Genomic DNA, 24,387 nt, shown 5'->3' with positions numbered 1-24,387 from the left:
GCTGGGGAGAAGAAAGGGGAGAAACTTTTCTGTTCTTTTTCTTTTCCTTCTAGTGTTTAAAGCTTGCCGCTGGCGCTTCTTGTCATCGCAACTTCTTGTTGTTGTTGTTGTTTTTTGTGTTGGTGGCGGTGGCGGTGGTTCTGTCAGCGGAGAGGGGCGAGGCGCGTCCAGATTCCTCGCGCTTCATTTCTCTCTTTCTTCTCCCTCCTCCTCCTCCTCCACCACTTTACTTGCTCGCCCTCTCCGCTTTCAACCACAGAATGATGTCGCACCGCAGGATCCAAATATTTCTGTGTGGGTTGCGTCGTGCCATTATTTAGTGAGCGTCGCGCCTGTCGCTCGCTTGCGATGGGGCCGCTGCGCTGCAAGGTGGTCCTGCTCGGAGACGGCAAGGTCGGGAAGACGTGCCTACAGTACAGTTTTGCGCATGGCCTCGACTACTTGGCGCGGCATCAGGGCTATCACAAGACCGCCATCGAGAACTACGAGTTGCTGCTTCCCATCAATGACGGCGAGGGCGGGGCAGGCGGGCCGCAAGCCGTGAGTTTGGCCCTCTGGGATACCGCGGGGCAGGAAGAGTGCGAGGAGCTCCGGCGCATGTGCCACCTCGGCGGCGTGATGCCTGCTGATGAAGCTGAGGACAGCGAGGCATGCGCAAGCGCCGGCGGGCCAACGGCTTTGCCGTCGCCGCTGCAGTGTGATGTTTCGGTATTTATTTTGTGCTTTGCGTGGGATGATCCGCACAGCCTCACAAGTCTGCAGATGCGTTGGTACCGCGAGATTCGTCGGGTGGAGCAGGCGGTGGGACCTCTGCGAAATGGCAGCCACGGCAGACCATTCACTGTCGTGCTGTGTGGCACAAAGTTTGACTTGAGGACCAAGGCGGACAGGCGCGGCATCACAGCGGGACTGGTGACGCGGGAGCAGGCGTACACTGTGCAGCAGAGCATTGGGGCCGACGCGTTGGTGGTCTGCAGCTCCAAGACAGGCTTTGGAGTTCGAGACGTGTTCCACACCGCCGTGCTGCTGTGGCTTCAGAAGCAGCCGGCGTACACGCAAAGGTTGGCACCCGCAACCCCCCGAGAGGCTTTGACGCTGGGCGGCGGCGATGAACTTCCCCGCTCACCCAGCAACCACCGCATCGCAAAACGGAGTTGTCAGCTCTTCTGATGGCGATTGAAGAAAGTAAGTATTAATAAGTAAGCTGTTGTAGCAGCTGCTGCGTGTGTGTGTAGGAAAGAGAGAGGGAGAGAGACATCGCCGCTCTTCTATGTTTTCTTTTTTTTTTATCTTATCGTCTTTCTCCTCTTTTGTCCTAGCTCCTTTTCGGGTCCGCCGTCGCTTTTCATAGGGTGAGGCAGACGCCTGCGCGCAATGATGGCCGCAGCCTCTGTCGCCCGCAAGGATGGGGGCGAAGATCCACGCCACTTTGGCACCTCCACCGACGACACCGCCATTTACCTGGAGGACTCCATGGACGAGCCCACCGTCCGGTGCATCAGCTCGGCCCCGTCGGTAGTGGCCATCCTCTCCCCGCAGCGGCTCCCCGCAAACGACGGCCGCGTTGTTGACATTACCGAATACGACAACAGCAACATTGGAAGCGGCTGCGGCGCATACGCCGATCGAGCCGCTCCTCTCTCCGACTTGACAAACACGGGCGTCGTTCGGCTGTCTTTTTCAAAGTCGCCTACGCCGCGACGCTCCTTGTCCTCGTCGGCGCCGCCCAGGTGTGCCTCCTCGCGGACGCCGAATTCCTCCGAGAAGCGACAGCCACACCGCCATCCGAGCCAACGTCAACACTGTCATCACCCACCTTGCGGCAGCTCCCTCCCTGTGGGTCAAAGTTTAGAGGCAATCCCGGACGAGGAGCGCCTGGTTCCCCTCGCCCAGTATGAACGGCTTCAGCGGGAGCGCAATCGTTACGAAAAGATGTATGAACACCAAAAGGCACTCTATGAAGACATGGCACAGAAGCAGGCTGAAACGCACCAGGAACTGCAGAAGAAAATTATTGACGTTGTCGCCCTTTCCACAAGGAATGAGGAGAATAAGCGATTTATTCGTCAGTTGAAGCGGGATATGGCTGAAAACAGAACACGTGTCATGGACATTCAGAACCGTGCCCTAGAGGAGACGAAGCAGGAAAAAAGTGCCCGGGAGCAGTACCAAAGACAGCTACATGAATATGAAGAGAAATACACTGTTCTAATCGAGAAACAGGAGGCGAAGCTGGCTGGTCTTGAGAGTTTACTGAAGGATATTACGTGTATGAAGGGAGAGAGTGACAGAGTTCAGGTTTCACAGCTTGACGCCCTTCTAAAGGCAGCTTACGCGAAAAACACGGCTCTCTTTGGTGATCTGCTGCGTCAGGGACGTCAAATTGACCTGCTATTTGAGGGGAAGGCGGCACTTGAGAAACAATTAGATCAGTTGCGCCGTGAGCGACGCGAAATCGAGGCGACATGGGCAGAGGAGCGGCGACGGATGCAGGCGGAAGCGGAGCGCTACAGCGCGCAGGTGACGCAGCAGCAAAGCTCAATATTGGAGCTACGACAGATGCTGATACGCACCCTTGACTCCGGGAGTGTAGCGCGGGGGGAAGAGCAGGACGACGACGACGACGACACCGACAGCAGTAGTTACTCCTCTGGCTCCACCTCCCAGGGCGTCCAGGAGGCCGAGGAGGAGGAGAGCGGGAGCGAAGAGGAGGAGGAGGGCGAGGAGCTGAAGGGGAAGTTGGGTGTGGCAGCTGTCTTTGCTGCACCCTCGCAGGATGCGGGGGCCCAGAGAGACGCCGTGCGGCCGCCGCTGCCGCATGTAGAGCGGCCGCTAGAGCGTCGGGCGCCCGACCTGGCAACGCTCTCTGCGCAGATTCAGGCGAAATTGAAAGCCCTCCCGGGAGGGCGGATATGAGGACGAGAGACCACGTGGGGTGGAGGTGGGGGGGAGTACACCAAACACGCACAAAAATGGACGCGAATGGCAGGGCCGCTGCAACTGGAATACACACGCAAAGAGACAGCAATTGTGGGGGTGGTAGTAGAGAGGTGATGTCGCTTTTGTCTTCATCGCAGCAGCTGCAGCAGCTTCCTTCTTTGTTTTATAATTTCACGTTTAGATGTTTAGATGACTAGAGGTCGGGGAGTCGCATTAAGCTGAGGGAGTGGGGGTGTTTGGGTGTGTCCCCTGTTGGTGCCGCCGTTTTTCTTTTATTTGATATTATTACTCTTTGTTTCTCTACCGCAAAGACGCAAGGAGGTATTGTGACGTGTTTGTTTGTTTTTAACTCTTTATTTTATTACCGTTGTTTTTAGAAAAAGGATCAAGGATAAATGCACGCATGCATCAAAATAGGGGAGGGGAAAGAATATATATGTATATATGCTTCTTTTTCTTTTTCTTAATCACCGTTTGATATGTCTCTACCTTGCGAGCCTGTGCGAGCCGTTTTTTGTGGTTGTGTGAGGCTGCGGGTGCGTGGCGCGGCACCGCCCACACACTCTCAGTTAATACCTTTTCTCTCGCCATTGTGTGTGGTGCCCCCTTTTGAGAAGAAAAGACGAAAGGTAAAATATATGCGGCGAGAGCAAATAAACGAGAAGCTGGTGGAATTGAAGGTGCCACTTTTATGTGGGCCGAGTTACTCTGATGGCGATGTTCGTTCCCTCCTTGCCTGCTGGTCCACGTAACGCACACCCGTATGCGTCTGAGTATCTGCAAGCGCCGACTTATGCATTTGAGCGCCGAAGCCTTTGAAACACGCGCGCACACAGCACTAAATGTAATTATATACAATTATTTTCTTTTTGTTTTGTTTTCCCTTCTTCATGAAACGTGTTTTTGTGCAAAGCCAAAGCAAACCACACAATTAACGAAAATAAAAAAAGGAAGGAAAGGGGGCGGAGTATTGCGTGCATGGCGAAGGAGTTGGTGGAGTCACTGCAGCAGGACGATGACGAGGAAGTCCCCCTGCTGCCGCCGTCAAGGGGGTTGTCGTCCGCGGAGGCCGATCGACTCCTTGACCACCACGGGCGCAATGAGCTTCCCCACAAGACGGTGCCTGGCTGGCTTATTTTCATGCGCTGTATGTGGGGTCCGATGCCTATAGCCATTTGGTTGGCCGTCTCCATTGAGTTTTGTCTCCAGAATTTCCCTGATGGCGGCATTCTTCTCTTCATTCAGTTCGCCAACGCTACAATCGGCTGGTACGAGACAACCAAAGCCGGTGATGCGGTGGCGGCGCTTCGCGACTCATTGAAGCCCCTCGCCACTGTGATGCGTGATGGAACGTGGCAGAACATTGACGCGGCGCTTCTGGTTCCTGGTGACCTTGTGAAGCTTGCCTCGGGTTCCGCTGTGCCTGCCGACTGCACCATCAATGAGGGAACCATCGACGTGGACGAGGCGGCGCTCACGGGCGAGTCCCTTCCAGTGACGATGGGGGTGGAGCAGATGCCAAAGATGGGCTCTACTGTAGTGCGTGGTGAGGTGGACGGAACGGTGCAGTTCACAGGCCAGAAGACGTTCTTTGGCAAAACGGCGTTGCTCTTGCAGTCCGTTGAGGCCGATCTTGGCAACATTCACTACGTGTTGGTGCGAGTCATGTTTGCCTTGACATCGTTTTCTTTCGTGTTATGTGTGACCTGCTTTGGTTACCTCATGGGACAGTACAAGATGAACTTTCGCGATTCCCTGGAGTTTACTGTCGTGTTGCTTGTTGTGTCGATTCCAATTGCTATCGAAATTGTCGTCACGACTACGCTTGCGCTGGGGTCAAGGGAACTGGCCAAGAAGAAGGTGATTGTCACCCGCCTCTCCTCAATTGAAATGATGGCGGCGGTCAATATGCTTTGCTCTGACAAGACGGGAACCTTGACGCTGAACAAGATGGAAATCCAGCAGCAGTGTCACGTTTTCAGTAGGGAATACAACCGCGAGATCGTGCTCGTCTTGGCTGCCCTTGCGGCCAAGTGGCGTGAACCGCCCCGTGATGCGCTTGACACGATGGTACTGGGCGTGGCTGACCTGGATGAGTGTGACAAGTACACGCAGCTGGAGTTTGTCCCGTTTGACCCGCGCATTAAGCGCACAGAGGCGACCCTACGCGGTCCCGACGGTCTTGTTTTCAAAGTCACCAAGGGTGCACCAAACGTTGTCCTGCAGCTGGTGCACAACCGCGACGCCATTAAGGCCCAGGTTGAAGGCATCATCGAAGACTTGGGTCGACGCGGCGTCCGTTGCCTCACAGTTGCTCGCACCAAGGAGGACCAGCAATGGCATATGGCGGGCATCCTGACCTTTCTGGATCCGCCGCGCCCAGACACAAAGGAGACCGTCAGCCGCAGCAAGGAGTATGGCGTTGATGTGAAAATGATTACGGGTGACCATCAACTCATTGCAAAGGAGATGGCCAGGATGCTTGACATGGACACAAACATCTTGACCGCCGAGGGGCTGCCAAGGTTTCCCGCAAGTGGAGACCCAAAGGATATCCCATCGACACTCGGTGAGACACATGGTGACATGATGTTGGCTTGCGGAGGCTTCGCTCAAGTGTACCCGGAACATAAATACCTGATTGTGGAAACGCTGCGACAGCGCGGCTATACAGTGGCAATGACAGGGGATGGCGTCAATGATTCTCCCGCACTGAAGCGCTCTGACGTTGGCGTTGCCGTGGATGGATCCACCGACGCCGCCCGAGCAGCAGCAGACATGGTGTTAACAGAACCCGGCTTAAGTGTCGTGGTGGACGCGATGCTTATTGCGCGTGGGGTTTTTCAACGCATGCTGTCGTTTCTAACGTATCGTATTGCCGCAACCCTACAGCTTGTGTTGTTTTTCTTTATTGGTGTCTTTGCCCTTCCGTGCCAGGATTACGGGATTGAGGATCCCGACTTCCGCTTCTTCCGCATTCCGGTGCTGCTGTTCATGCTTATTACGCTGCTGAACGACGGGACTCTGATGACGATTGGGTACGACAACGTTGTGCCCGATCAACGTCCTCAGCGATGGAATCTGCCGGTGGTGTTCATCATTGCCACCGTGCTCGCTAGTGTGGCGTGTGCGTCGTCCCTCTTGTTGCTCTGGATGGCGCTGGACTCTCACGACACCTCCTCGTGGTTCCACAAGCTTGGCATCCCTCCCGTTTCCGAGGGCCAGATTGTGACGATGCTGTACCTCAAGGTCTCCATCTCCGACTTCCTGACGCTCTTCTCTTCCCGCACAGGCGCAAATTGGTTCTGGTCCTTCCGCCCCAGCCTTGTTCTCCTCCTCGGCGCCGTCGTTTCACTGGGGATCTCCTCCTGCGTTGCCTCCTTCTGGCCGGACGGGAAGCTGGACAACGTCGTCGTCGTTGGTCTTTCACACGGCAATAGCAAGGCGCACCGTCTGCTCCCCCTCTGGGTTTGGGTTTGGTGCGTCAGCTGGTGGTTCGTGCAGGAAATTGTGAAGGTGCTGACATACAAGGCGCTGGAGGTCTTTGATATATTTAACTATCGCACCATTGCGGAGGGCAGGTGGAAGCCATCGGCGAAGACGAGATTCCGGCGTCGCTCACGCGGAATGAGTCTGGGCGCCACCGACAACGTCGAGCAGCCGCTTCTGACGTAATTAGCTTGTAGCGGCCGCAGGGAGAAGGCCACGGAAGCAACGAAAAAGAAAAAAAATTGTGGGACAATAACTGGGAACGCCTTTGCGTGACTCTCTGTGCATGTCTGAGGGGGCGAGGAGAGAATCGTGTCTATGCATCTCTCTGTCTGTGTTCATGTGCTGGATTCGTATGCCATATACTTTGATTCATGGGAAGAGCGTTGAGGCGGGAGTGGGTGAGAAGGGGAGTGACGTGTCTGCAGCTGTGCGCTATTAGTATGAGTTTAGAAAAAGTGAAGTTTGGGGTTTCAAAGTGTTGCGGACATGCTGAGGAAGCGGATGGACGCAGTTCCACTATTGAAGCGGCAGCAGATAGGAGGCAACCCATCCATTCAGCGGCCGGGCGAGGAAAATGTCCCGGTGGCATACGCATTGCCTATTCCCCTTCGCTCTGACCCGCGTGCACGCAGTTAATTGCAGTTGTTGTTGTTATTTTCGTCACACCTGTATCTCTTCTTTTATGCCTAACAGAGGGCCGAAGAGATTCTTTTTTTTTTTGCATGCCGTTAGTCGTTGTTGTTGCTTTATGTTCTCCAATGTGGCAGGCTGACTTGACGTAAAACGAAAAGAAATAACAGCCGATGCCATAAAATATTACCGCGTGTGTTTTTCTCTCTTTTTTTTTCTCTCTTTGGGACTCATCGGCGCGTCCCGGTCCAACGCGCACGCAGATGAAATTGCCGTCAAGAGGCGGGCGGCGGCGAGGAGGCAGCGGGGCAAATGAATGGGCCTCGAGTGACGTAAGAAAGAAGCGGTCCGAGTGCTGAGGGGGTTCTCTCCGAGTTCCCCCGCAAACAGAACAAAACACCCAGAGGGTGTGAAAAAAAGAAAAGAACGGAATATTTGCGTATTGATTTTTTGCTTTTCCTCTCTCTACTTCTTTATTGTTCCCCATGGTTGTATTTCCCTTGCAGCCTGTAAGTGCCGTGCGTGCCTCTCTCTGTGGCCGCTGATCTACAGCGGCGTTACTGCCCTCACTTATTATTATTATTATTATTATTATTATTATTATATATATATATTTTTTTTTTTGCGAGCACGCACATATGCACAGACGGCGCTGGTAGCGGCTCCAATGGAACGTGGAGACGACGTTGTGGGCGCCGCATTTAGACAGGCGTGCCAGCATGGCGACCTAGCGGCGGTGCAGGATTTTCTTCGTCACGGGTGTGCCCTGGAGAGCGCCCCCTGTGAGGGCTGCACCGGGCTCTGGCTGGCAGCGGAGGCTGGCCGCACGGAGGTGGTGGCCTTCTTGTGCTCAAAGGGAGCCAACACAAACGTTGCGAGGTCTCCTGGCGGTGCCACTGCGCTGTTTGTGGCGTCGCAGAATGGCCACACCGCCGTGGCGCGGTTGCTGCTGCAATTTGGCGCGGATCCCAACCTGGGCAGAGACACGGGTGCCACGCCCGTCTTTATCGCGGCGCAGCAGGGGCACCTTGACCTTGTACGGCTGCTTCTCGATGGCGGAGGAAACCCCGCAACTCCTAATTATCAGGGTGTGTCGCCCATCATGGTGGCGGCCCATCAGGGAAACTTTGACTGCGTTCAGCTGCTGCGAGGGAAAGGGTGTGATCCATGCGAAGTCGCGATGGGGCGAAATAAGATGGAGTGGGCCGAAGCGAAGGGCCATGGAAAGGATATTGCCCATGCGGTGATGCAGGGGGCAGTTACCCACCCGGGTTTGGAGATATCGGAGGGCAAAATCCCACGGTGTACGGCTGCTGCCGGCGGCGGGAATGACAGCAGTGGATGGAATGAGCAAGAGGATGGGGCACTCTCCACGCTGGGACGCATGGAGTCTGAAACGGGAGAGGGAGAAAATGGTCGGCAAGAAGACTCTACCTTTTCGCTTTCCAAGCCCCGCACGGGGGGCATTTATGAGCCACAGTACCTGTTGCGTGGACGCCACCCTGCGAGCTCGTTAAGTGCCGTGTCACAGAACCCCAGCAGAGAGGCAGTACAAGGTGAGCGGGAGAGGAGTAAGGCGCCGGAAGTGTCTTCCCGTGGTGGTGTTGCATTCCGAGCTTCAGTGGGCCGACTCAAGTTCCTGGTGAGGCGTGAGGAGGAAGAAAATGAGTCCTTTAGGGCGAGACAGCGAGGGATGCTTCAGACGCATCACCCCCGGCGGGTGGCTGCGGAGCCCCCGCCCATAGACGCACAGGAGATCGAGGCAAGGTGGGAAGTATGGAAGCGAACTCTATACGAGAAACTAAGGTAGGAGGGACCGTTTGTTAAGGCCTCTCTGAGCGGACTTCGCTCCGGGGCACATAAGGGTCTCTACGACGCCGTATTGCCTTCCTCTTGGCCTTACTTTGTCTCCTCTGAGTTGCTACGAATCTCGACGAAATCCAGTTGCTTCCGTTAAATCACTGAGAGACAGTCGGGCGGAGTGCAGGAGAAGAAGAAGAACGGGTCCTTTACCTCACACTGTGGCTAGAACATATATATATATATATATATATATGTGTGTGTGTGTGTGTATGCAGTACTGCCTTCTACATCTGGTGTCATTGTCCTCTCTCTCACTCTCTCTCTTTTGTTAAACGGGAAGAAGTTTTTAAAAAGGGGGTCTCGGGGCTTTCGCTCGCACACGCTGCTGCAACCGGGCAGCGCAAAGGGATACTTCCTTTCAGAGATTTAGCTTACGTATACGGGAATTGCCATGTCCCGGACGAATACCAGGGGCAACGCCCTTCAACAGCAGGCGAAGACAGAGCGGGTTGTTCGACTAGAGGTGCAGCGCCGGCACGCAAAGGGCTCACTCCGCGTTCTTGACTCCATGATTCGCGAGGTGGATGACCAGCTGCTTTACGTCGCTCAGTTTAAGAAGGAGTGGCTGCAGCACCGCAGGGAACTGGAGGCGGCAAGGCAGGAGATTTTGACCGAAGAGACTGCAAAGAGGCAGCAGCTTGAGAGGAGTTGCTTGCATCTGCTACAGCAGCTTGCGCGTGGGAAGTTTACGGGTTCGAAGACGGAACCTCGGAAGCCGAACGGGGAGTGACGGGGTCGGAAGTGCCAAAAAAAAAAGGGGGGGGGAAAACATAAACGCACCCGCACAGCCCACTCTCTTCAATTCCTTTATAGTTGCGACCTGCTTCTTCTTTTGCTTCATATTAGTCTGCTCCCACGTCCTTCGGGATATCCTTATTGCGGTCATGAACAAGAGGCTTCAGCCGCGTTTTCTTCCTCTCCCAGCGTTGCTGGTAGTTGTTTTTTTTTTTTTGTCCTCCCTCCCTGAGAAAAATGATGGGAAAAGACTGCTGCTGTATATTTCTGGCCACGTGATGCCCTCAAGCACGTTACTTCTTATCATGTTTGCATTCGTGCCCCTTTGGCGGGTTTCCAACCGCACTCTTTTCATGCATCCGAATTTATAAATATATATATATATATGTGGTGAGGGCAAAAAAAAAAGCCCTCATCTTTGTCTTTTTCACTAACCCTGCTATTTTATCATTTTTTTTTATTCCCTTGTTGTTGTCGTTGCCATTCTTCGGCTTGCGCTTATTTTGTGCACGCCGCGTAGGCTTGCAACCGGGACGAGCTCCCAGCAAACGGGCGGGTGGCGTGTCCCGCGGAGTGGCGTCAGCGCAACCCGTACGGAGTGCACGGGGGCAGACACGCCGCCGCAGTTGTGCCGCTCAGGGGAGAAGCCTAAGGGCGGCGGTGCCCCGATGACGGACTACGGGACACCCGGGCGAAACTCCCACACGGCCGCAGTGAGCGCAGGCTCCGGGGACGGTGGGAGCGCCGGCAGGCGCGTGGTGCGCTCTGCCCTAGAGCTTCTCGCGGAAACGGCGTCACCGGAGATCGTGCGGGGGCAGACGTCGTCGTCCGCTGCGGCGGCCCCGGCAAAGTTTACGGTCACGTACGCCACTGCGCCGGCGGTGTCTCATGGTGTGACCGCTCAGCCGCAGCAGCTGCGGCGGTCCCCGTCGGCAGGGAAGGGTGACGCCGCGGCAACGGTGGAGGAGCCCAGCACATTGCTGTTTCTTTCACCGACCCCTGTTGCTGGTGGCGCGGACAGCGCTGTCAAGAAGCGTCTGTTCAAGAAGAAAAAGAAAACCATAAGGCTTTCCGACTCCGTCAAGAGGGCGGCGGCGTCGGCGGTGGCGAGAGAAGTGTGGGGCCCGGAAACCCCTGCGCGGCAAAACGCAGCCGGCGAGGGCGAGAGCGAGAGCAAAGCTCCTGGAGAAACGTCGGCTGCCGTTGGTCCCGGCGCAAACGGCTTCCACGACCAGGGAAGGCTGCTGAGGAAAAATGAGCCTCTCTTCACGGAGGAGGAGGTGCAGCAAAGAATCCTGGTGGCACTGAAGGCCTACGAAGCCCGTCGTGATGCGGAAGAGGAGTCGGTGCTGCAGGAGGTGGGCCGCGAGATTGAGTCACAGAATGAACGATATGAAAAATTGCTGAAGGAGAAGCAGGCCGCCGCCGAGGAGTGTGACGCGCTTCAGGCGAAAATGGAGCAGCTTGCAATGCAGTGTGCGGCGCTGCAAAACACCATTGCGGAGCTGCATCAAGAGCTACAAACGGCTCAGGACAGGGCCTCCCGCGCCGAAGTGGAGCTCTGTCACGCGAAGGACGAAAAGCGTCTGACCTCCTCTGAGTTGCAACAGGAGCTGAACTTTGAAAAGGCGCAGTGGAAACTGGCACAGGAGGAGATGCAGCGGCAGATTGCCGAGTTTGAGACACAGCTGCGTTCTCGGACGTTTGAATGGCATGAGCTGCAGGAGTCCACCCACGCGAAGGACAAGGAGCAAGTTCGGCTCTCGGAGCAGTTAGAGGCGTGCCAGTCGGAGCTTAGGCAGTGGCAACAGCGGCAGAGTGAGTCCCAGGCGACCGTTGCAGAGATGCAGGAAATAATTGAAGCCAAAGAAGCACTAATTCGACAGCTACACGTCAAGGTGCATGAAGCGGAGAAGGCCGTGAAGCGGGCCGCAACATCAACACGCGACGAGCAGACTCAATTTCAGTCACACCTACAATCCGTTGAGGAGGCGCTGCAGCAGCAGACAGACGAGGTGCGGCGGAAGATGCACCGGGTCCACGTTCTCGAAACGGAGCTGGCGAAGGCGGAGAAAGTGAACAAGACACAGCACGGTCTCCTTCACGAGGCCGTCAGTTGCTTCTCCGCCATGCGCTGCACACTAGAGGAGTTTGTAGAGATGTTTCGCACGTCCCGTCCTACGCGACCATCCTCACGGAGGGTGCGTCCCGCACCCTTTGCGACGTCGGAGTGGGGCGAGCCGCATCCGGATGCCGCCGAGGAATTCTTCGCTAGGGAAGCCGACAGCTTGTGTGGCTCGAAGTGGGAAGCAGCCGCAGCGGCAGCAGCAGGAGAGGATGAGGGGAAGGAGGGAACAAAGGATGATAAGGAAAACAGCTTTTTCGAACTTGTCATGTGCAAAGAGCTTCGTGACGACCTTCGGCAGGGACGTTTCTTCTCTGGCAAGACTGCTGCCCCGGTGCAACAGCGTAAGCCAAACGCAGAGCGACCCCGCGGCAGTGTGAGTCCTACGACGTTTAGGAAATCCAAAAGTGACGATGCCGATGAGGCGGACGGGCGTGGTCGGTTGCGGCGGTGTCATCGGGCCTGTGAACGCCTTTTGGAGACCCTGCGTCGTCTCCACCTTCAACGGCAGAAGGAGATGCAGCGCCAGGTTCAGCAACTTGAGGCGCGGCAGGCGGAAAAAAGCAGGGCAGAGATGACACGCTGCCAGGACGCGCTCGCCACCTGCCAAGCCAGTCTAGAGGAGAGCAAGCAACATGAGCGGTTAGTGCGTGAAGAGTGTCACCAGCGTGGCAGTGAGGTGAAGCTGTTGGAGGCTACCCTTGTAGAGTTGCGTGCGCGGGAGCAGGAGTGGAAAGCGGAACAGAAAAGGGTAACGGAACGCATGGAGATGCTGCAGCGCGAGCGCGGCATTTTGCACCTTCAGCTGGAGGCCAGTCAGCAGGACTGTGTGGAGTTGCGTGAGCGATACGAGTCGGTACGCGGGGAGGCGGAGGAGCTGCGCGAACGCGTGCGTCTGCTTGAGACCAGCCAGCGCACACACGAGGAGGCGATGGAGGCGAAGGCGAAGGTGTTGGCAAGGCTGGCTCGCTGCACTGAGAAGCTGAAGAAGACAGAAGGAGAATGCCAGGCCCTCCGTGATGAAAATGAGGTCCTCTCAAATAAATTAAAGTCTATGCTCCTGCAGCTGCAGACTTCGCGTATGCAGCAGCGCAGCAAAGGCGCCTCGGCAGCTGTGCGGCAAGGGCACCAGCAACAACAACAACAACAAGAGGAGTTGACGGCGCTAACAAAGGAAATGGGAGCGTTGCGTAGGCTGCAAGAATCCGCTGCCGCCTTGCACGCCAAGGAGCGTACTGAGGCGGAGGTGTCCTTAAAGAAACTTGCGTCAAAGAACGAAGAGCTGCGCGAGGAACTGGCTCAGCAACGGCGTGCGCTGGCTGACGCCCTCAACGAGGTAGAGTTGCAGAGGCGGGCGGAGGTAACCACGCTGCGTACACTGATGAGCATTCACCAAGCCGGGAGTGAGGCGTTGAATGACACCTGCGTGGACGGCAACAGCCCACACGAGGTGCAACAGCGACTCTTCGATGCTAGTCCCGTGCCCCACACAGAGGACAACGTGAGTGCGACTCGAGGAGAGATGTCCACCCTCTATCTTCGAGGACGCGTCGTGTCTCTGGCGCAGCGGGCAGTCCTGGAGCTCGCGCGGCTAAGAGAAGTCATGTCCAGAGGACCGCCGGCGGAGGCGGGTGACCGACTGGAGAGTTTTCAAGCAGCAGAGCAATTCGCGTGGGAGGCGGCGCAGCGCTCTGCTGCTCGACGAAACTCTTGCATTGAGGATCACGGGGAGGCCGGGTCATCAGCGCTACCGTCATCGCAGCGGGTGGCACCTGTGCTGCGCAGTATCAGTCAGCAGCAGCGACAACAGCCAAGGCAAAAGGTGCAGTGCCATCCACTCGGGACTCCTGGTCGGTGCTCCCTGCTGCATAGGTCGCCATCGCCGAAACAGGTGGATAGGGATGCAATTGCTCTAGGCCTTTCCCCCAAGCGCCACTCTGTCTCCTTTACGGCTGTGAATGCCGTGAAACGAACGACAAGGGGCGAGCAAAGGAGTTCACGCCCTCGTGCTTCCTCCTCCTCACGGTCTTCGACCGGTGGCGTGTCGCGGTCCCTCTCTGTTCCGGGGGTTCTGGATGGGAGTTCTTCACCGGCCAGGCCACCGATGCTTCGGGCACCGTCAGGGCATTGAGGGTCTACTCATTCCGTTGTGTTCGTTTCGCCCCCGCATGGGGGGCCCATTCTGAGATATTTTTGCGTCGCTCCGCGTTTTACTTTATAGAAATTTAGATGCAACCCGCCGCATGGCGTTAGACGTGGTGCAACTACGAAGATGAGGGGGCAAGTAGCTCTCAGTGACTTTTTTTGTCTCCCTCTTTCTCTCTCTAAAATTTCGCCGATACGACCAATCATTGCCGCATACAGACACTATGGCTAGCTAGCTTGCGTGCATGTGTGTGCGTGTGCGAGAGTAACGGTAAGGAGAGCAATGGGACGATAACATGTCGTCGCACTGAGGGAGTAATGTTTGCTTGTGTTCGCATTTTCTTTTTTTTTTGCTTTTCTCCTGAACTCATCGCCGTGTCGTCTTCCGTCCTCCTTGTGTCACTTCTTTCCGTTGCTCGTTTCGTGTCCGTTTGTGCGTTTGCGCGGCATTTCTCACCTACGCCAGCTCTGCGCGAAGCAAAACAGCAAGCAAGCGGCATAGGGTGTGAAAAGGAAGTAAAAGAAAAACTCATAGAGCGCTCCATACATGTCTGCCCGACAGCTGCGACGCCTTCAGAACCTCGTGAAGGCCTCTACAGGCGCCGATGTCGAGGACGACGACGACGCGGAGAAGACGCGCCCCTCAACGATGAGGATCCCCGGGGGCGCGAGGAAATCCGGGCGGCGGCAAAAGGCGGCGGGACAGCAGGCTCCAGTTGAAACGTGCAGCCATCACGGCCAAGGGGAGGAAGGAGGGGCGTTGACCACCAGCGTCGACGGCAAAGCAGATATTCACAGGAAGACGGAGGGCCAAGGCGAACGGGCAGCGCTTGCAGGGAGGAGAGAGCCCGAGGTTGCAATAAGCTCGAACCAGGAGGTGGAGGCGCGGGACGCCCCGGCCGCGGTGGGCGAGGTGCAAAAAAAGGAGGAGATGATGAGCGAGCGCCGCAGCAAGCGGCAGCGCAATAGGAACGCGAAGGCCAAACGTCGCGAGGAAGAGCGTGAGGAAGAGTTGCTACTAGAGGCAGCACTGCGGCAACGAGAGGAGGACGCAACTGCCGGCGCTGGCGGTTTTGACACGGGCGGTAAGGAGAGTGAGGAGGCGGATCTTCTTGAGCTTCTCTCTGCTTGCGACGTCAAAAAGCTTGATACACGCGAAGAGCGCATCCGTCGCTTTGGTGCAAGAGCAGTGGAGGACGTTGGTGACGGCAGGGTGCCAACGCGTCGCAGGGAAAATAGGCCAGCCTCGCTTCTATTTGCGGAACACGGGCATTTTGCGCCCCGTTTTTTCCACAGCCTGCTGGCAACACCAAACCGCTATTGCTGGCCGCAGTATGACGGTCTCGGGGTGGCTCTCGTGGTGAAAGGGACAAAGGCAGCTAAGGATAACCACACCTCCAAGGAGGATAGTAACAGCATGGTTGCCGGCCCTCTTGTATACTACCTTGACGATGCCACGGCCGAGACGCGTCGTGCAGACATGGCGCTGGCGGTTTGCGGCTCACTTCACGCCGGTGTAGAAGGCATTATGCAATGCCTGGCGTCTGCACCGTACCACATCCCTACGCTTATTATTGCGAGCAACATGTTTGAGACGATGGGTAGCGTCCCGCGCGCTCAGGAGGCCATTGATGTTGCGCTGTATCACGTGGGGGTATTACTTTCGCGGTTTCCAGTTCGACAGACAGTGCGGCGACGTTGCATGCCCTTCAGTATTGCTTCTAATAAACAACTTTTCCAGGTTTTGCGCTGTGGAGTGCAGCAAGCACTCAGAAAAGCGGCCACCAGGACCGCGTGGGAGATCGCAAAACTGATCTATTCCCTCGATGACACCGATCCACTTGGGATGCTGCTGCAACTTGACTATTTGGCACTGCGGGCGAAGCGGTGGGCATGGCTAGTGCAGGTGAATTTTCTCGTGACACGTGAACTTGAGCTCGAGGCGGATGGCAAAGCGGATGAGTCGAATGATGCACGGTCCAACCGCAGACTGGCGTTGGCACTGTCAACCCTGCCCGGCTTCTATTTCAGCGCCGCCCTCGCCAAATACTTTCTTGAGCGCGAGGAAGCAGCATGCGTGGGCGCTACCGGGACAACCAGGAGCAAGACCTCAAAAGTGATACGTGAGATGAAGTCGATGCAACTGCATGCCTTCCACAACACTCCACCGGCTGTAGTGATGCTTGCGCGCGCCATTGGTCGTTTCCCTTCCGCTGCAGTGCTACTTGTTGAGAAACTTGGAAGCCAGTCTGTGCTTCCATCAGCTCCAGCAGCATGGCAGGATATTGTGAAGGCCCACGAGACGACCACAGAGGAGCACAGTTTGCACGTGGCTAGTATGTGGGTGGCTAGGAATGCCGAAATGTGGAAAGCGGCAGAGCCAAGCGCCTTTTTGCGTCAGGTGGTGCAAAACGATGACGGTAGTTGGTTAACATCTTGCAGTGGTGCTGGTAATACCACCACCTCGACAGCTGCTGTTGCCGTCACAGCGGATGCCTTGCACCCTCTCACTCCATGGAAGCACGCACCGCTCAAGGAAGAGGACATATTGGGTCCAACCCTGACGGCAATTCCGGCACACTTGCTAGACACGAACGAACTCACCGAGGAAGACTTGCGCGACGAGGCGCGGCGTGCAACAAGGCGCGAACTTGCCCCAATGGAACAGATCACCCTGCTGCGTTTTCAAGCTCTGTATGGGCCCCTCTCACCACCGACGCTCTTGCCGGCTGAACAGCTCGCCAGGTATAGCACAAGGTTTGAGGAGGAAGGTAGAGAGCGCCAGGTTGGGGAGGATCACAATCCCCTCCTCCTCTTCTTTCAAACGCTCCTTCCTTGGAATAGCACGCAAGAGATGGCACTGCGGGCGGCGTTGGATGCTGCCGGGGTTCCTGACCCTGCCGTCAACTTGAGCCGTCGACTGCGCATGGAAGACGAAGCCGCAGGGCAAGAGTCGTCGTACGAGTACGAGTACGGGGAGGAGGAGGAGGAAGGAGATGGGTGGGAAACAGAGGAAAGTTGGTATGACGAGAGATTCTTTATAGAAAGTGAAGATGACGAGAACTAAAGCGAACTACGCACTTGCGAAAAAGAAATGAGCGGAGAGGGAAGTATGTTGTGTATATTTTACCTCTCAGTTTGAAATGACGGAAGTAATTCTGCTTTTGTGTACGTGTTGATGTGCTGGCGTTGGCAGCGGCAGCGGTGGTGAAGAAGGGAGGGGGAGGATGAATTTTGTGTGCTGCATCCGTTGGGTTTTCTTGGGGCCTTCTCACTCTGTGGTTCACCCGCGCGACAACAAAGGGACACACCGAGGCAAAGGGGAAGGAAAAAGGGGACGGGGCAATGCGAGCGTGGTGGTGGGGCTCTGCGTCGTCCGCCGCGGGGGTGTCTGCTGGGAGCGGCCCACCGCTCGCATTGGAGGGTCGGCTTCGCCGCGTCACGGCGAATGACATTGCGCATGTGACACCGCGGGATGTGGCGCGGGTGAAGCAACAAATGTCGCTGGAAGACCTTCACTGCGCGATGCGCGTGATGCTCGGAGATAACCGATATGCAGAAGTGTTGGAGCAGGCGCCGCCGTCTTCGTTGCGCAGCGCGGCGCATGGCCTCTCCGCCACGCAGCTCAGCGGTCTCATGACCATCTCAAAGTCAAACTTTCTTGCCCTCTACAATGTGTTGCCGTACACGACCCAGGCCCACCTCGCGGAGATGACGGCAATTTCCAACACTGCCGGTTGACAGGACTCAAGCGTGTTTCCCGTAACCGGAAAGAGATTATTCACACCGAGGGGCTGCATCTCCACGTGCCGCCTTTGTCATTTTTTTGTTGCTTGTTGTTGTTGTTGGTATCTTTTTCTTGTCTGCGCCCTTTTTTTTATTTGCCTCTCTTTATAGTCCGTTTTTGGCTTCTTCTGGAGGTTTGTGGGCGGGTTCTTGGAGGGGGAGGGGAGGGGAGGGGATCTCTTCTGGTCGAAGCCGCCCACGGAAAAGTGTCAAGGCAAGCCCCACCATTATTACGCATAGATATTAACTGTATCGCTTACAATGCTCCCTAGCGCTGGAGTTGCAAGCGGCAGCGCGAACCTTGCCGCACAGAGTCTTCAGTACCGACAGCAGTTGTACGCCGATGAGCAGGGGTTTAGCGCACAAGGTAGGAATTGGTCACGTTCATTTCTTGCGTTGTCGGCTATATCAATGGGTCTCGTGATTGCCAGCTCAATCATTAGTCTAATGACCCTTAACATCGGCGTTTCGACAATCTTCTTGAACGTCTACCTCGTGATGTTGTGCTTCTTTGCCCTCACTGCGGAACTTCGCCAAGTAAAGTGCCTGCGGGGCCTTATCTACATCTGGATGAAATACCTCTACTTTTTGACTACGTACACAGGGAGGGCTATTTTTTATATTTTCTTGGGAACCCTTGCGTTCGGGGGCGGCCTCTTGAACTATGTGGCGGCGGGTGTGGCGGTTGTTCTTGGTACCCTCATGTTTTGTGTGAACCTTGTCGTCGAGCTGCCAAAGTATGTGGACCCAGAAATGCTGCGGGAGGAGGAAGCCGCGCGACGGGAGGCGTTGGGTGGCACGAATCAGGACCCTTTTTCCCCGACGCCCGGCCAACCCGTTACCAGCAACGTCGGCAGTGCCGGCGTGCGTCCCCCGTCTGTGGCCACCACGGGTTACCAGCCACCGGCTATTGACGCGGGTCCCAATGCACTTTAGACGCGTAAATATTGCTGTTCGTGCCATGCCGTCATTGCTCCATGCCTCCACACCACAGACGTATACCTGGAGAGGGGAAGATATTTAGTCAAGAAGGAGTGGGTGTGGGAAACTCCAACGCAACGTATTGGTTCCGTTTCTCTCTTGCATTCGTAGAAGTGCTGGTGATCCATTGTTTACTTTCCCTGGACGGAGGGCAGGGTGTGAGGCGGGGACGGGGAGGCTTACCTCAGCAAATCCCATCACCTTCGATATCGATATGGCGTCAGGGTTTCCATGCGTTCTGGATAAGTTCCATGAAATCACCCACACTTGTTTTGCAGGCGAGCATTTAGTGCGGCTTGTGGGTCCTTTCCTCCTCTCTAGTCCAAGAGCATTAGTTGTTGTTGTTGTTGTTGTTGTTGTTGTTGTTGTTGTTGTTGTTTTGGGCGCCGTTGGTTGTCTACGAGTGGATCAATTACGACTTGGGTGCCTTGCCGCTTTTTTTCTTCTCCCTCTCGTTCGGCAAGGCACGTGGGTGCGGCGAGTGTCTGTCGTAGTTGAGTTGTACTGTTGTTTGTTTGTGTGTGTGTGTGTCTATGGTGCTCACCGTCAGCTGATGGTGTGGGGGGGGGAAGTTGCGACTGGGGCGCCTCCCCAGCCGTTGCTTCCCGCGTGGCTTGATCGTCGGTGCACCTGTTGGCTCCGGCGGAGTTGCTGCCATGCCGAAAAGCGTTACGCGCATAAAGCGTGGGTGTTCTGCCATTTTCCTTCTCTCTCTATCCCTCCCCAATTGGCTTTTATGGGCAGCAGCCGCCGCAAGGACAACGCCGGCAAATGGAGGATGACAGATCCGACGGGCCCCCGCCGGAGCGTAGCGCACGGGTGCGGCCGAAGCACCACAGCACCCTCCCGGCAGTGACGCGCCAGAAAGCGGTTGACCCGCGTTTCAGCGATTTGTACGGCACCGTTGACCAAAAACAGTTTGAGAATCACTACAAATTCCTGCGCGAGCAGCAGGAGGAGGAGGAGACGCGTCGTAGGCATCGAATGCGCTGTCTGAAGTGCATTATCCGGCGCGGCGAGCTTGAGGCGAGCGGTGCGAAGCTGGAGGAGTACGATCTCTCAGAGAATGAGCGGGATGTGTTTGGGGAGGACAACCTCGACGAGTTGTCGGCGATGAAGCTTCGGCCGCTGCCAGACCTGCAGGTGGAGCTTCAGCAGCTGCAGCGTGAGTCGCAACGGCACGTGTCGCGCATGAAGGGGCGCCAGGTGCAATCACGCCGCGACAACCTGCGAAAGGAAATCATCAAACGGGAGGCGGGGGCGGTGAAGGAGGGAAAAAAGCAGCGGCCATTTATCCCGAAGCGGGCGCAGCTTAAGCGTGAGATTCTTGCTGACACATTTGAGCGGCTTGAGCGGAAGGGCGGAAAAGGGGCAGTGGACAAGTACGTGGAGCGCAAGAGTCGGCGGCGGTCTTGACAAGAAGGACCGTGGCAATTCCTTCTGTGTGTGTGTGTGTGCTGTCCAATGTTGCTTTAGGTGAAGTTAAGAAAAGAGTGAGAAGTGTATTTGCGTGCGTGCGTGTGCCTCTGCCTCTGCCTCTGCCTGGTGAGTGCGGTCCGGTTGCCGATGTCACCTCACCGTCTGGTTGCTGCAGACTTTTGTGTGAACTTTGGGTGCCTTTTTTTTTCCCCCCCCCCTCGCCGCCTCCTCCTTTCGCTCGCCTGGCAATCCACGCAAAAACAAGCAAACAAACAACAGGAAGGTATAGAAGTGGGTGCCCAGCACCTAGACACATTCCTACACCTATTTTAGTCTGTGTAGAAGGAGCAAGGCGTGTGTGTTGTGCGGGTGAAACACTTAGTTGCAGAAGAAACACGCCCTGGAAGTAAATACGCGCATACGTATTCGCGATTCTCTTAACGCCATGTTCCGCAGGTTACTGGACGAGTTCTGGGACACGGCGAATCCCTACACGAGGCACTCGGAGGATGTGACTCCGGAGGAGGCGAAAAAGCAGGCGAGTTTCGAGTCCTTCGACTACTACAAACCGTACCCGTCCATGTACATGAAACACCTTCGTGCACATTACGCTGGGCGTGCGACGGCCACTTCTAGAAGTAGCGGGGCGGGCACCACAACTGCGACGACGACGACGACGACGACGACGACAAGTAATGATACTAATAATACGAGTTCGCCGCCTCTGAAGGATGCGGTGGCGGTGGATATTGGCGACACGTTAGCTTCCAACCTTGATGCGGCCAGGTTGACGGTGATGAACACGGTCAAGAAGTACGATTCTGATGAGCGCAATGAGGCCTTGCGATGGATCTTACACGTTATTATTGCCATTTCTGTTGGTGTTTTGGCAACGATCATTTCGTACACGGTGGAGTTTGTGGATGATTACCGTGCAGCTCAGCTTTACAATCTGATCAGGGCACATCCCGTGATTGGTCGCTTTACTGGTTACCTTTTCTCCATTGGTGTCTCCATAGCGCTTGTCGTGGTGGCGGCAGCCGTAGTTGTGTTTCTTGAGCCAGCTGCGGCGGGTGGCGGCATACCGGATGTTATCGCGTATCTGAATGGGGTGCATGTGCCCAAGGCAATGAATCTTCGCACCTTTTTGGCAAAGAGCATATCTTGTATGTGTGCGGTGGCTGGCGGATTACCGGTGGGGCTTGAGGCACCATTGATTCATCTTGGCGCCATTGCGGGGGCGGGAGTGACGCAGGGACGTAGCCGCACCCTGGGGTGTCAGACGAAACTCTTCCAGGCATTCCGGAACAATAAGGACCGACGCGACTTCATCACGGCAGGAGCAGCGTGCGGCGTCAGCGCCGCGTTTGGGGCACCTATTGGTGGCTTACTCTTTGTGATGGAGGAGGTCTCTAGCTTCTGGGACCACAGTGCAAGTGGGCAGATTTTTCTCGCCACGATGATTTGCTTCACGACGATCAGCATGATTCGTTCCATCCTGGAGGATCAGCAGCTGCTGGGGTGGGTGTCAAATGCGGTTTCTGTCCTTTTTGAGGTGAATTTGACGATTCCGCTTAACCTCTTCTCGATCGTGCCGTCCTTTTTTCTCGGAATCCTTTGTGGGGCGTTTGCGGCCGTCTTCACAAAAGTGAGCCTCATGCTTGCCAAGTATCGCCGCCGGTATCTGCGCCCCATCGTCTTCCGCCGCTTTGCTGAGCCTCTCGTCATTGTCCTGCTGTACGGCACGCTCTCGTACCTGTTGGCCCTCGTGCCGGACTGCCGCCTGACGCAAGAAATGAGTAGCGCAAACGGGACGTTTGTCTGGGGCACGGAAAATAGTACGCGACTGTTCACCGCGACATGTGCGAGGAAGGACGCGTATGCGCCACTCGCAACACTTACGATGGGCACCGGAAAAGACACAATTCGACACCTCCTTTCACGACAAACAATTGGTGAATTTCCTGCAGCATATATTCTTATCTTTCTTGCACTATACACCTTCTTTGCGTGTTGGTCAAGTGGGACGGCGGTGTCTGGTGGGTTGGTGGTGCCGAGCCTGGTCATTGGCGCCGCCTTTGGGAGGTTGTACGGGCAGATCTTATGGTTTCTGGCGGCACGTGGGGCCGGCGCTGAGCGTAGTTATAAAGCGTCACAGGCCTGGCTGGATCCTGGTGTTTTTGCGCTGATTGGCGCCGGCGCCTTCTTCTCTGGCACCTCCCGCATGACGATGTCTATTTGCGTTATTATGGTAGAGCTCTCCTCTGAACTGCACTACCTGCTCCCTGTCATGGTCGCTATCATCATGTCCAAGACGGTGGCAGACTTTATTAGTGAACCCCTTTACCACCACATGCTGCGCCTGGACTCTGTGCCGTATCTGCAGGCGCACCTGTTACGTCCAGGGTTTGAGCAGCTGACGGCTGCAGACGTGATGACCTCGAAGGTGGTGACGCTTCGACTACGGGAAAAGACTTCTGTCGTGTTGAATGCGCTGCGGCACACGACACATCATGCCTTTCCAGTGGTGGAGGCGGTTCAGGAGGAAAGCACTGAGGGTGCCAACGCCAAGCCAAGCGGCATGAGAGAGGCGTTAGGGAAGGAAGGAGAGCAGCGTGTGCGGTACAAGTTTGTTGGCCTCGTTACACGTGAGGACGTGCAGATTTATTTGGCACTGCCTGCGCTGCAACGTGCCCGCCGCTCAAGCGATACTTCCGATTTGCCCGGCGCTGGTTCTAGTCTTGAGCTGCCGCCCAGTGTGCTTGCTATCAACAAGATGACGTGGGCCGAGTGGTTGACCCACAAGACATCCCTGTTTTTTCTCCTAGGAAGCAAGAGGTGGTCGGAAATATGGGCACGAAGCAACACCGCAGATGGCGTGATGGAGGAAGATCAAATGCACTTCAGCGAGGGCATCGACCATGGCGGCGGTGACGACAATTCCAGCCCGTTTTTCGCGGACGAGCGACGCCTGCCGCCAGTCCTTGACCTCTCGCTTATTGTCAACCGCAGCCCGTGGGTGATTCCACCGTTCTTCAATCTGCAGATGGCCTACCACACCTTCCGCATGATGGGGCTGCGACACATGGTGGTCGTGGATGGGGACGCCGTCGTGGGCATTATCACGCGAAAGGACCTCCTCGTGGACACGCTCTTACGCCGTCTGCGTGGACTTCAGGGAGAGGACAACGGCGGTGGTGGTGCAGGAAACACGCCGATAGCGTCACCATCGTTGCCTGATGAGCATGACGGAGGCAGTGGCTCACCGCGCCCGCGGGCGGAGGGTCCTCAGCCGATGGCCGCCTCCTCTTCCCTGCCTCCGTCCCGGGTGAGCGTTCCTGATTTGCTTTTCTTGGCATCCGCCAGCGTCGGCGCCAGGTCTCCGGAGTAAGAATCACCGAAAAACTAAAGGCAGCGGCTGCCTCAACCGCGGCGCCAAAGTGCGCGGATGAAGCCAAGCATCCCAGTGGCGCGGGATGGAGGCGTGTAAAGGGAGAAGAAGCGGCGTTGTGAAGGGTGAAACCGCGTGAGAATGGCCGTCCTTGCTGCTGCTGCCACCGTGAATGGTTGATATACGCACGTATATATATATATATATATATATGTCGGCGTTCGGGTGCGCATCTCTCATGCGGGTCCCGTCACTTCATGTTCATTTGTGTTTTCTTTCTGTCCCGACAGTGGTGCTGGTGTCGTGACTTTAGCCGTGTGCTTTTGTTTTTTATGTTCCTTTTTTTTTTGTTGCTTTCGCGCCTTCCGTGGGCAGTGGCTGCACATTACGGTCCTCTTGCTTTCTCTTTCAACTCTTTTTTGCTCGCCGATGACTGGCTCTGTGTGTGTGTGTGTCCTGCTCCCCCCACCCCGTTCCCTCTCCTTGCCCCCATCGGGATGCACGCCTCTTCCTACTGGTGCATTCTCCTGTAACACCACGCTTCCCCCTCCCCCTGCCTCTGCTTTTGAGGGGGCATTCGCGCCGCGAAGATCCGCGCCGCTAGACACATTCGTGCGCACACACCCAGAGAGAGGTGTGTGGTGTGGTGTGAAAGGAGGAGAGAATTAAAGAGATGGCTGCGTCCAGCAACGATGCGAGGGACGTCAAACTGACCGCTCTCATCAAGACGATGTTTGAGCGCGTGCCAAAGGAGAAGCGGCTGACGGTGGAGGTTGTGATGCAGCTGCTCAAGGCGAAGTACGTGGATACCTTCCCGGCGGAGTACCTCGCAGATCGCACCGGGCTGCTTGCCGGCCTCATTGACTCATTCTACAGCGCA

The 24,387-nt window shown here is 56.1% G+C and overlaps 11 protein-coding genes across 11 annotated transcripts, besides 12 other annotated features; all 11 read left to right on the top strand.

The window, feature by feature from the left end:
* Nucleotides 1-92: 92 nt before the first annotated feature.
* Nucleotides 93-137: a microsatellite.
* A 44-nt stretch (nt 138-181) lies between these two features.
* Nucleotides 182-249: a sequence feature (GA-rich).
* Nucleotides 250-348: 99 nt separating this feature from the next.
* Tco025E_01446 (rho-like GTP binding protein) lies at nt 349-1,170 on the top strand (the record flags this gene model as incomplete). Its single annotated transcript, XM_029368384.1, has 1 exon — nt 349-1,170. One exon carries the CDS (start codon nt 349-351, stop codon nt 1,168-1,170), a length of 822 nt encoding a protein of 273 aa, XP_029231503.1.
* A 204-nt stretch (nt 1,171-1,374) lies between these two features.
* Nucleotides 1,375-2,916, top strand: Tco025E_01445 (uncharacterized protein; the record flags this gene model as incomplete). The annotated part of the gene is made up of 1 exon (XM_029368383.1): nt 1,375-2,916. The coding sequence occupies one exon, from the start codon at nt 1,375-1,377 to the stop codon at nt 2,914-2,916; it is 1,542 nt and encodes a 513-aa protein (XP_029231502.1).
* Nucleotides 2,917-3,918: 1,002 nt separating this feature from the next.
* Nucleotides 3,919-6,615, top strand: Tco025E_01444 (P-ATPase family transporter: proton; the record flags this gene model as incomplete). Its single annotated transcript, XM_029368382.1, has 1 exon — nt 3,919-6,615. One exon carries the CDS (start codon nt 3,919-3,921, stop codon nt 6,613-6,615), a length of 2,697 nt encoding a protein of 898 aa, XP_029231501.1.
* A 1,017-nt stretch (nt 6,616-7,632) lies between these two features.
* Nucleotides 7,633-7,666: a microsatellite.
* A 63-nt stretch (nt 7,667-7,729) lies between these two features.
* On the top strand, nt 7,730-8,872 carry Tco025E_01443 (ankyrin; the record flags this gene model as incomplete). Its single annotated transcript, XM_029368381.1, has 1 exon — nt 7,730-8,872. One exon carries the CDS (start codon nt 7,730-7,732, stop codon nt 8,870-8,872), a length of 1,143 nt encoding a protein of 380 aa, XP_029231500.1.
* A 222-nt stretch (nt 8,873-9,094) lies between these two features.
* Nucleotides 9,095-9,118: a microsatellite.
* Nucleotides 9,118-9,137: a microsatellite.
* A 32-nt stretch (nt 9,138-9,169) lies between these two features.
* Nucleotides 9,170-9,189: a microsatellite.
* Nucleotides 9,190-9,316: 127 nt separating this feature from the next.
* On the top strand, nt 9,317-9,655 carry Tco025E_01442 (uncharacterized protein; the record flags this gene model as incomplete). The annotated part of the gene is made up of 1 exon (XM_029368380.1): nt 9,317-9,655. One exon carries the CDS (start codon nt 9,317-9,319, stop codon nt 9,653-9,655), a length of 339 nt encoding a protein of 112 aa, XP_029231499.1.
* A 368-nt stretch (nt 9,656-10,023) lies between these two features.
* Nucleotides 10,024-10,047: a microsatellite.
* Nucleotides 10,048-10,328: 281 nt separating this feature from the next.
* Tco025E_01441 (uncharacterized protein) lies at nt 10,329-13,916 on the top strand (the record flags this gene model as incomplete). The annotated part of the gene is made up of 1 exon (XM_029368379.1): nt 10,329-13,916. The coding sequence occupies one exon, from the start codon at nt 10,329-10,331 to the stop codon at nt 13,914-13,916; it is 3,588 nt and encodes a 1,195-aa protein (XP_029231498.1).
* Nucleotides 13,917-14,477: 561 nt separating this feature from the next.
* On the top strand, nt 14,478-16,997 carry Tco025E_01440 (putative transcription factor 25-like; the record flags this gene model as incomplete). Its single annotated transcript, XM_029368378.1, has 1 exon — nt 14,478-16,997. The coding sequence occupies one exon, from the start codon at nt 14,478-14,480 to the stop codon at nt 16,995-16,997; it is 2,520 nt and encodes an 839-aa protein (XP_029231497.1).
* A 278-nt stretch (nt 16,998-17,275) lies between these two features.
* On the top strand, nt 17,276-17,671 carry Tco025E_01439 (uncharacterized protein; the record flags this gene model as incomplete). Its single annotated transcript, XM_029368377.1, has 1 exon — nt 17,276-17,671. The coding sequence occupies one exon, from the start codon at nt 17,276-17,278 to the stop codon at nt 17,669-17,671; it is 396 nt and encodes a 131-aa protein (XP_029231496.1).
* Nucleotides 17,672-17,745: 74 nt separating this feature from the next.
* Nucleotides 17,746-17,793: a microsatellite.
* Nucleotides 17,794-17,977: 184 nt separating this feature from the next.
* Nucleotides 17,978-18,652, top strand: Tco025E_01438 (uncharacterized protein; the record flags this gene model as incomplete). The annotated part of the gene is made up of 1 exon (XM_029368376.1): nt 17,978-18,652. One exon carries the CDS (start codon nt 17,978-17,980, stop codon nt 18,650-18,652), a length of 675 nt encoding a protein of 224 aa, XP_029231495.1.
* A 379-nt stretch (nt 18,653-19,031) lies between these two features.
* Nucleotides 19,032-19,076: a microsatellite.
* Nucleotides 19,077-19,165: 89 nt separating this feature from the next.
* Nucleotides 19,166-19,236: a microsatellite.
* A 232-nt stretch (nt 19,237-19,468) lies between these two features.
* On the top strand, nt 19,469-20,113 carry Tco025E_01437 (uncharacterized protein; the record flags this gene model as incomplete). Its single annotated transcript, XM_029368375.1, has 1 exon — nt 19,469-20,113. One exon carries the CDS (start codon nt 19,469-19,471, stop codon nt 20,111-20,113), a length of 645 nt encoding a protein of 214 aa, XP_029231494.1.
* Nucleotides 20,114-20,138: 25 nt separating this feature from the next.
* Nucleotides 20,139-20,158: a microsatellite.
* A 403-nt stretch (nt 20,159-20,561) lies between these two features.
* On the top strand, nt 20,562-23,507 carry Tco025E_01436 (putative chloride channel protein; the record flags this gene model as incomplete). Its single annotated transcript, XM_029368374.1, has 1 exon — nt 20,562-23,507. One exon carries the CDS (start codon nt 20,562-20,564, stop codon nt 23,505-23,507), a length of 2,946 nt encoding a protein of 981 aa, XP_029231493.1.
* Nucleotides 23,508-23,697: 190 nt separating this feature from the next.
* Nucleotides 23,698-23,720: a microsatellite.
* Between the last annotated feature and the right edge of the window lie 667 nt (nt 23,721-24,387).

Source organism: Trypanosoma conorhini (assembly GCF_003719485.1).
Source record: "Trypanosoma conorhini strain 025E chromosome Unknown Tco_14.4_contig_00047, whole genome shotgun sequence".
Classification (NCBI taxonomy): Eukaryota; Euglenozoa; class Kinetoplastea; order Trypanosomatida; family Trypanosomatidae; genus Trypanosoma; species Trypanosoma conorhini.
This window is presented reverse-complemented; position numbering and strand designations above follow the sequence as displayed.